At 40.2% G+C, this 10,694-nt stretch overlaps 1 protein-coding gene across 2 annotated transcripts in view; it reads right to left on the bottom strand.

Moving 5' to 3' along the window:
- Positions 1 to 5,728: 5,728 nt before the first annotated feature.
- NPNT (nephronectin) overlaps positions 5,729 to 10,694 on the bottom strand; it is a 48,493-nt gene continuing 43,527 nt past the window's right edge. For both annotated transcript variants that reach the window (XM_054294200.1, XM_054294208.1), the window contains 2 exons: positions 8,373 to 8,629; positions 5,729 to 6,977 (listed from right to left, as the gene is read on the bottom strand). In XM_054294200.1, the coding sequence (XP_054150175.1) occupies positions 6,882 to 6,977; positions 8,373 to 8,629 (353 nt within the window). In that variant the 3' untranslated portion in view covers positions 5,729 to 6,881. The remainder of the gene's footprint in view (positions 6,978 to 8,372; positions 8,630 to 10,694) is intronic.

The raw sequence follows: 10,694 nt of genomic DNA, 5'->3' as shown, positions 1-10,694 counted from the left end.
TTAAACAATATTTCTTACTTTGAGTAAAAGCTCCATTTACAGCATCCACTTTGAACTGCTGTTTGGATGTTTGTTTCTGGAGAACATGCAGTGAGTTTCCCAATGGTTTGGCAAGAGACAGGGGACTGTTAAAAATTAACTAGAAGCTGAGATAAACCACATACAAATAGCCCAGGGAGTGTGGTGAATTCATCAGTGTCTGACGTACTTGCTTGTCTCACGACTGCCCCAGTTCCTTTGTAATATGTTTTGGGTTTCTTGGCCCTGAGGTGCCTTGTCCAGCAGTTTCTTCAGGAGAGAATGTCAGATGCATTTCTTTGAGCAGCATTTTAATGTCTCACCTGACTTTGTGGTGAAAAAGGGATGAGTGAAAAAGGTCCAGGCTTCTGGAAGTCAAAGACCTGTTAATAAAGTTTCTCCCCTTCAATAATGCTGAAGAACAGAAGCCTTTAATTGTGCTACTGCTTTGAATTAGCTGCAGTTGCAGGTTAGGCTGTCTGACCTGAGTCTCTGTGGCTGGTGCCAAGAGGACAGTGTGTGGCAGGAGAATTTGTGAGTTCAATGAATGGCACTTACCTGCTCTGGGTGCACCATACCAGCATTTGCTCACTTCTCTCATCTGTCCTGTGGGTGAATTTACTCACCTTTCTTACAGCAGTATGAAAAAGGGTGTGAGGAGGTACACAGGGGAAAATTTCTACTCATCCTTGAATGTGTTCAGGGAGCTCACAAGCAGCCTGACCTCCCCAGCTGAAAGACTGGTGGGCAAGGCTTGAGACCACTGGAGGAGCCTGTGCCTGTTCGGCTGCAGCTCTGTGCAGTTCCCTTATGAGTGCAAGATGTTTCTCTTCCCCAAATAGAGCTGTTGCCACTGAAACATGAAGCAGGGGTTGTGTGTATTGAGTGTTAGGACAGAGCCATCATTCCAAGGATATTTTTAATAGCAAGGTTTGAAAATCCCCCTCACATAATATTTTGCATGCTGCAGGATTACTTTGGAGTTGCCGTTGGCAGCCTCACATGGTTTGGAGATGCTGTGTTCCCAGGCTGCTCCAGGCGCACTGGCTGTTGGAAAACTCACAAGTCTTTGTCAGTTCAGGGCCAGAAATGGAGTCCAGTTGTTTTGCAGTTGTGCAAATTGCAGGATTTCTTGCATTCCCCGTGTGTGCCTCCTGTAGTTTCAAGCATAGCTGCTTCTTGAAGTGTCACAGTTCCAATCTGTCTGCTGCATCCTCAGGATAGTTTCGTATTTGGGTGAGTTTGTGTGGTTTGTTACCTGCAGACTCGGAGCCAGTTGCAGAACATGGAATTTCAGCTGGAGCAGCAAGTGCAGAGGGTGGTACAGAATGGGTCTCCTCTGGTGAGGGTCTCTCTTTAGGGAGGAAGCAAACTTCCACATCAGGGAGGGAAAAGCTCCTTTCCTTCATTAGGGCACATGGAAGTTTGAATTTGCCCAGTGTCTTTTTAGTAGCCCAGCTGATACCTCTGGCTGATACTTCACTTCTAAGAGGCAACCTTCAGTAATAGAGCTCACCCAACTGTAATATCTTTAAAATCAGGACAGAACCAGTGGCATATGGCAGGAGAGTGACTGGATTGCTCACAGTTTAATGGTCTCTCTAATGAAACAGGGGTTCCTGGTTCCTATGTGAATTGATGTGCACCATAGAGTTTTTAGTGAACTTTATTACTAGTGAGCACTACCAGCGGCTTCAAACCCTGTGTATTCATGAATGGCTAAAGGATTCCCCTACAGTATTAGTGAGAATCATGGAAGAATTTCAGAGAGAACACTCAGCACTGGGACATGGAAACTTTGAAGAGCTCCAACAACTTTGGTCCTCCAAGTGATCCAGGAAACTCAGGTCAGATGCCAACATTTTTTGAGCCAACTCAGAACTTCAGAGGAATGGAAGTCAAAGTGAGTGTCTTAGACACCCCTCTAAATCCTCTTAGTCAAATTTCCTGCACTTATTTTCCTAATTTTAAATGTAACCACTTATTTGCTTTTAGCTCTCTACTTACATTGTGCTGGATGTCAGGATGATCTTTGCTGAGGATTCTGGTGGTGTCATCACCAGCTGAGGTGGCACACATTACATGAGCTCCCAAATGAGGAGCTCTTGCTTTTGTGCTGGCCTTGAACCCAGGGGTGTGAGAATCAAAGTCAATTTTCATTGGAAGGCTTTTTTTTTCTGTTCTTTGCAGTTCAAAGACACTGGTACCGGAGTGTATGCATGCCACAGTAATCCTGCTTCACACATAAAGAATACCATTCTGACAGAGGAAAAAATCTGATGAGTCCACTTCTATAATTTTTTTACCTAAAATGGGGGCAGCGCAAAAGGCAAGTGAAAAGGTGATGTGGTCCCCTGTTTCTGTGGTATCAAAACAGTGATGGTGTCTTCCTGAAACTCCTTGAGAGTGTCAATCTCAAATTTTAGCACTGGTGTAGCACATAAATGCAGTAAAATCATTCTCTGAGTACACACTATACTTTGTATTTACAGGTGTTTGGCACACTCAAAATGAATATATCAAGAGTATTCAGGATAAGAGTGAAACAAGAACATGGGCTGCTGAAATGCACAGCAAGTTGAAACCTGGGAGAAAAGTGTGACAGAGGACTATTCCTGGCCTGAAGAGAAGGTAAAAATTCAAAGTATTAAGTTAAAAAAATGCCTGGGAAAGAGCTGTAGTAACTCATGGTCAGAGGAAAGCAGGATTTGGCTGTGTCACAGAGAGAAGCATCCTTCTCCTGTGTGCCAGATGGATCTTGGCTTCCTTGCTCAAACACTGAACATAGGGTTGGAAGAGGTCACACAAGTGCACAAGGAGAATTGGTAAGAGCAGAGCCACTAGAGTGTGATTTTATTCATAATAGACTTACAGTCTTGAAAGCTTACATGGGGCTGGTTTCTGAAATCTAGAGGTGGTTCAGTCTGTGCTGTTGAAAACTTGTCTTTATGCTCTCTGACGGTCTTTGGTCTGTTGGCATTTTAAACAATGGAGCATTACAGACATTCCAAATGCAATTCCTCGTGTATCCCTAGGTCTGCTTGGTGCAGTAGGTGGGATCTGAGAAAGGAATCTCCTCAAGCTTTGAAAGTTAATGCAGTGATCTTTCAAATCATTACTGAAACTCACTGCTAAAATGTTCTGCATTTCTTTCTAAAGTTGCAGGTTTATACCAATGCATTGTTCAACTTCTTTTCTTGTTTTTAATTAATGTGGAAAATCTGAAGTCATAAAATGCTGTGTGACTACAGGATGTCAGGATAAAACAGCAGGTACAGAAGTGTTTTAAATACCAGGAAAACTTCAATAATTTACTGTTTGAGAGATAGATCTATGTAAACAAAAATTTGCATAGTATTTAACTGGAGCTCACTTGCTAATTAATAACTCTGTATGTTGACGTCATCAATTAAAATTTTAAAGACAGCTATAGTTTCTTGTTACAAATTTTTAAGGGCAGAATAAACAGCTTTCAAGGTAAGTGTCACAAAAAATGCATTCCTGAAATCAAGAGATTTTGGATCAAGCTATCTTTCTGATATATACTGTGCTTCCTTTGTAAGGAGAAATAACTTCTAAATAGAGAGACCTTGGCACATGAGTTGGAGGCAGCTGCTACTGTGGCAGCTTTTCTCCAGCAGAACAGAGCTGGATGATGAAGGCTGCTGTCATAAATGTTCTTCTGTTCAGTGTTGTCTTCTTATGACTACCTGAGTCTTATGAGGGCAGTTATTGCAATCTCCAACTGTGGTAAAAGCAATGTTGACCTCCAAGCCTCAGGTAATTTATTGAAGGAAACCTAGGGAAGCTTTTCTTCAGAATGAATTGGCTTCACTAAAATCACTCACTAGTGATTTAATGGCATGGCTCTGATGAGAGATGAGGGCACTGTACGGAATGAAGTCTAGAACTAAAAAATCTTGTCTTGGTCCCTTCCATTCTGCTGATTTTGATGTCAGCAAATTCATAAATGCACCTGCCACTGGTCATAGTACCTGTCATTTATAAAGAATCTTATTTTCATTCTCTTTGTTGAATATGTCTTAAGAACATTCAATTATAAACTGGCAAGAGGCTAAATATTTGATAATTTTTTTCATGGTAATTTAGTGTAATTTCTTCTGCTTGCTTAAGTATCTAATCAGGAATTTCTATTACCTATTTACTAAATCCAAAACTATAATCTACTTCATAGGAACACCTCAGGCCATATTTTCATCCCTTTCTTGAGGCTTATATGGAAAGGGCAGTCCTGGCTGAGCTGTATGGCTGGAGGGAGCTGCCTGAAAAGCACCTGGAGAGCAAGAACTGGAGAAGGATCCTCACAACAGAACCTCTGAGTGACCTCACCTTGTCTATCCAAAAGATGGAGAGAAGGCACCACACAGAGTTTGGAGGTGAGTGATCTACAGCCACAGCAGCTCCCACAGAGCTCAAAGCCACTGCTGCACTCCTGCCTTGTCCTGCAGCTGTCACAAGGCTCTACAAGTCCCTGTTTTATTGCAGCAATGAAATGCATCGATAAAACAGAGACCTGAATCCTCCCCTGTCACCTGAGTACTTATTGCTGTCGTCCTTCTGAATTAATCTGGATTGTGGATTAATTTGTAAAAATTAGGGACCATTTGTAAAAATGGCAAAAAACTCTGATAGGGATTCCATTTTAACCAGGGAATCTTAATCTCAGAAACCTGTAGTAGTATGATGAACCAGACTAAAATGTGTTACTCTCATATTCCTTGGCATCTAACAGCAGTGCTGGTTGAATCAGAGTGAGGAATTATGGTAGCTGCTCCTTCTTGTACAATGGACATCTAATATTGCAGAAGCTCTTAAATTACCTGTGAGACTGCTCTTTAAGTTAGGTTGAAAATTGCCATTCCTCCTTCTGAATAATAAATACAGTGCTCTCTTCATATTAGAGTGAAATGTATTTTGATTTTTAAAACGGCTATATAAGAGCTATTTCACTCTGGGATTGTCATCTTTTGTTTCATTTCACTGCATTGTAAATTGAGACTTTCTGTCTAAAAATGAAAACAAGATTCCTCATTAGTAGCAAGTAACAGTCTCTTTTACTGATTACTTTAAAATAAGGACAAGGTATTTCAACTATTCCCAGATATTTCTGACATATCACAAAATAACATAAGAGAAAAAGATCATAATCATATTCAAAGCAAAATAGTTTAAAATTTAATGTTTACAAACACATTGCTTTTTTTCTTTTCAGAATATTTGCTGATAGAGTTTTGCAGGAGAATTTCTGTTTGGTGACATACATTTCTGCTCTACACACCATGTTTTGTCCTAGGGGATGAATGGGAAAAAATATTTTCAGACTTGTACTTTGTCAGGAACAGGGATTTGGAATATGACCTCTAATGGGCTTGCAAATTTGTGTCTGTGAACTGGGTACAAGACTGAACATGCTATGCAGCTGACATTTATTTTACACCATATTTAAGTATTCAAAAGAACTGAGGTTGACTTCTTATATATGGATTTTTTGAAGCTTTAAGGCTGCATCACTAACAACATTTTACCAACCTCTTGCCATTTTCCTAAACGTTACAATTACTTTGTCAATTTTAGAATTGCTAGCAGTGATCATGATGCCCACTTAAAAAATTCCAAACCAAACAGAAGAATTCCCTGGGAAACTGCACAGCACATGCATGATACATAACTATAAAACCAGTCCATACTCAGTTCCCACTAGAGCTAATAGTTGTTCTAAAGAATAAAATGCTTGTTATATACAGAAGTTTGGGCAGAGTATGGACATTTGCCAAAGAGCACTGGAGGCTTTTCAGGTCTGAATGGTTTGTAGAGCATTAACACAGCTGCCCCTTTTCCTCATGAGGGCTTGTGCCACCTGTGGGAGGGACCATTCCTGGCACTGTCAATGGGCTCAACCTTACAAGATCTAAGTTCATCTGCTCCTGGCTGCTTCAGCTGAACCTTGCAGGACTGAGAGCCCTTTAGGGCTTGCTTGTGAGCTCTGTGCCAACTTGTAGAGCATTTTCAGATGCCAGTTTCCATCAGGTGAGTGTTTGGTCTTTTGCCTTCAGGACCTTACAACATGAAAAACTGCACCAGCACTTTTCAATGAGCACCATTAACTGACTTTGATAATTTGGCATGACCAGCAGTATTGAAGAAGATGCTGAACTCTTGTCTTGTACAAAAACAAAGTACAGCTGCCAATTACCCTGCAACTACAGTCTGTAAATACTAAAAAACATAAATATGTCAACCATACACATATACACAAAACACAGCAGTAGCAATATTACAGGATGCAATGCCTACTCTCTCTAACTGGTTTTGGTTAATACAGATGCAACAGCAAAATAAATGCTATTTCATATATGAGAACCTTTCTTCAAAGGTCAGTGGCAGTAAGCCATAGCTCAGGTCCAGGCTTTCATAAATCCAATTTGTGACTCACACAAATTAATCAATGAAAGAGAGCAGTATGGGATGATAATAGCTGTCAGTTAACACAAACTGTGAGATAGAGCTTTCTTTTGCTACCATTTGTAATTAATTCTCCCTTTTTCACAAGTGCTCCTTCTGTTGGCACTCACCAGACTTAACAGGAAACAAAGCTATTACATACAATATATGATTTAGGGGTAAGGATTAACAGAAAGAACCAGCCTGAGATTGGATTTCCTCAATCCTGGGAGGTGCTCTCCATGTATTTAAGTGAAATTTCCATGAGATTGCACTTAGCAGACCACTAAGAAGTTGTTGCTCTCCCACTTTTTCTTCTTTTCCATGCAGTTCTGCTTCAAAGTTTTGTAGGAATTGCATGAGAAGGGCAAGAGGAGATGACTGCTGGTTCATTGTCTTGGCTAATGCTCTTCAGAGCAGCGTCCTCTCCTCAAGACCACATCATCTAGTCCAATATCCCCAGTTCTTCCTCTCCCTTTCTCGCCTCTGAAAATAACCTAGAAAGAGAAACAGAACAATTTCAGTGGGGTATGAAAGAAATTACACAGAAACAATTCATTAAAAAGTGTGATGAAAGATTCTGGTCTTCATTCAAATTTTCCTCAGGTCTCCAGTAGGCCCCTCCAAAATCACCACCATTTAGTTACTTTTGGGTTTTAATTAGCTAGACAATAAAACTTCCACATTTCTTCCTGATCTCTCTTTGGCAGAGGCCTTCTCTGGTTACTCAAGAGGGTAAGTATCTGATCTTTGGATGAGTGTCCCAGTGGCTCAGGTCAGCAGCCCTGGCTGCCCATGCTGACAGCTACTGCCAGGGGGTCAGGAGAGGCAAGGGACAGTGCAAAGGGGGACTGCCAGAAGTGAGAAATTTAGGGGGGAAAAAAAGTGTAAGAATAGTTTAGCTATACTGTTCACCTGTTCCAAATGCCCTCATTCTCAGTCCCACACTCACTGACAGCTAACAAAGTCAGGTGTCTTTGCTACTGTTGCTGAGGTAAATTTTCTAGAAAATTATGTGCAGTAATTACAGCCTTAATATTCACTTTAGAGGTAGACACTTGTGTCTGTCTTGTAGCCTGCTCCCATCATGAACTTTATATGTATGAGCTTTTCAGAGCACCTGATATTTAAGTCAAACAGGCCCTGAAATACCCAAGCCACTTCTTCAGATCTGAAATAAAAACTATCTTCAGAAGTTGAAGAATAACATAGAGCTTTTGATACCAGTTTAATCACACAATGTTTCTAAAATTTCCAGGTATTAAAAGATTCTCCATGGCACTTCAGGCACCTTCTTTTCATTGCACTAAACCATTTTGTGTTATGGGCATTGTTAGGTCATCATTCACCTCCTCAGCCTGATCAGCTGCAGGCATGCTAAAAGGCATAAAACCACGTGTGATTGCACTTGTAATCTCCCTGCATTACCAAAAATTACTTATTTTCAGTATCTTTGCCCTGGTTTAGCCAGTTACCAATCTACAGGGGATTATTCTTCCTATTTCATGGCACTGTATTATTCAAAACATTGTTCATGAGGAATCTTGATACAGGCATTTTTTTGAATTCTCTATAGAGCATGCCTCTGTCCACAAGGCTGTTCTTTCCTAGGTGGTGATTCCCTTAAAATGGGCTGTACCAGGTAGCTCAGGAAATGACAGAGTAGCCTATACTATATTTCTATAGCTAAGATTTCTTTTTTTGTATACATAAAACTAATTTTAAAAAATGCACAATAGTTCTCATCTGTATTGTGATTCCATTGGCAGAGACCAAAGTAGTAAAACAGTAAAACTGAACCCACAAGATGAACATTGCAGTGCTGCACCATTTAAGCATCATCAGCTTTTCCATGCACAAACCCAAACAGCAACACAAGGATCAGTACTTACACTCTTGATGCCTGCTCCTGGTAAGGTTATGTGTGTCTGTCTCCAGCCATGGCCCCCATTTCTCCCCCAGACAGCTGGGCCATGAGCACCAGTTCTCCTCACAAAGAGCTGCAGGGCACCAGAGTGCAGCCCAGGCACTTTATGCCTGAAGGACAGGCACAAATCTCCAGCCTGAGCCAAGTGGCCCAAGGGCAGGATAAGATGTGCCACTCTTCCTTCTTTCCCTTTGGGATCAGAGATGGTGAGGTACTGTCCCCCTGCAGTGGAAAGAGCAGTTAGCTGGGGGTTTTTTTGGTGCTTTTAACACTACTAGGTTGCAGGACCGAACCCACAAGAGTTATTAAAAATAAATAAAGGTAAAACAAGGTCCAGAGAGTGCAAAATAAGGCATATAGAACCAGAACCAGTGCATGCTCCCCCTACAGGGTTAGATTTACAGCGCTGCTCTTCTCTACATTAGTACCAGGTTGGGTGTTGCCTATCTAATTTCTTTTTGACAAAGTAAATAATACCCACCTCTCCAAAACTAAAACCTCATGTATTCCATCATTTCTTACAACCCCTTGGTCACTGCATGATTTTAAACCCACAGTGACATTAAAGCACTGTGCAAATTCATGCACCTTTCAAGCTGCAATGTTTTGCTGTTGGATAGATAACAGACTGAATAAATGCTATCATGTAATTGAGCTATGGCTCTGTCCCTTTCCTTTAGTTTGGGAACTGTGTTAACTGGGTAAATCTCAAAGCATATCAATTTGCAACCCTGATAGCCTCTTTTATTCAACTGTAATTTAAACTCTAAATCTGGTAGATAGAGAAAGCAAGAAGCAATAATGATTTCCACATGGCTGTTAACCCCAAATTCTAACAGTAGGAAGTTGTCAGTGAACATACATACTCAATTCCAAACCCTATTATTATCTCTTATCATGTATGAAGTCAAGGTGCCTTCCAGAAAACACTCAGAACATGAGAAGCTAAGGATCTCAGGTATCCATTAAACCTAGAAAGAAAAAAGGCACCTTTCACACCTACACTCAGAACTACACTAAATGAGATTTCACATCCTGGAGAAAACACAGACTTGTATGAATTGTTTGTACTTTTCATTAAAACTTTTGCAAGGTGGGTGAAACCTCTAAAATCTAAAAATAACCAAAGGGAAAAAGGTTCAAAAAAATAAAAAAACCATTAAAAAAAAAAAAGCAAAAAATAAAAACTTATCTTACACTGAATCTAAGAATATATTTTCTTTATGTGATCAGATTTTATGTATTTTTTAATTTAAAAATGCCACCTCTACCTTAAGTTCATTAACAAAGTGGCATTTTTAGGCTCCTTACTTAAAACGAAAGATTTAGAAATATTGGGGGTTTGTAAGATTGTTGACAAACACAGTTAAACAGGATAGAAAAATATTTTTAATTGTGTCCCTGTAACTACTCAAGCAGAGCATTATTTTTTGATAGCTTCTCTTTGAAAGTCACAATGTTTTCCCTTGAAAAGCTGTAAAATTTAATTACAATGTACCATGGCTTGTCACACACTTGAAAGGAAAGCCAACCTTGTCTCCAATGAACTACTTCTACATAAGCTTTTAAGTTCTTTGGTCTGAATGAGATTTAACAAAGTATTACGCTGCTGTCTGGGGCCCTAGATCAACATTTAGCCATGAAGTGGGATCCATTTGTCCAAGGATCTGTTAAAGCCTTTTGGTGGGAATTTTCTCAGGGAGTTTTTTTGGTTGTTTTTTGGGGGGGCGTTTTGTTGGTTTTTTTTTTTTTGGTTTTGGGTTTGTTTTTTGTTTGTTTTTTTTTTTGTAATGCGCTGCTTTTGCAGCAAGGTCACTAATTGCTAAAATAAGCATAATAGACTTTAAATAACTACCTGTTTGCTGAAGATACAATTATACCACTCTGAAAGTACTGACTTATTAAGTGCATCATTTTCAGATAGTTACTGCGGCTGAATCCAATCAATAGGAAACAGATTTAGGTAAGCACAAAGCAAACATAGCTGTAGGCAAGCCCCTGCAGGAAAAGGTCCCCTCAAATCAGCATTTTCTGCGTGCAAGATAAGCTCATAATGCTTCAGCACAGCACCTTTCCAAATGCAGATTCTGATAAACCAACATATAGCAAACTTTGCAAGGTGAAAGCAAGCTGTCAGGAACAAGCTGTGAAAATAAATCCTTCCAACAAGGTATTCCAGACTGGAGGGGGTGGGTGGATGGGTGGGTGACTTCAAGGGACTAGTTTTAACAGGTTATGTCAACAGCAGCAGAACATACACAGGAAATAAAAGGCTGAGCTTGTCCCT

The sequence above is a fragment of the Melozone crissalis genome, unplaced genomic scaffold (assembly GCF_028551555.1).
Source record: "Melozone crissalis strain CALT ecotype California unplaced genomic scaffold, PUWL_Pcris_2 ptg000006l_1, whole genome shotgun sequence".
NCBI classification, from domain to species: Eukaryota; Metazoa; Chordata; class Aves; order Passeriformes; family Passerellidae; genus Melozone; species Melozone crissalis.
The sequence above is the reverse complement of the archived record's forward strand: the minus strand, read 5'-3'. Positions and strand labels throughout refer to the sequence as shown.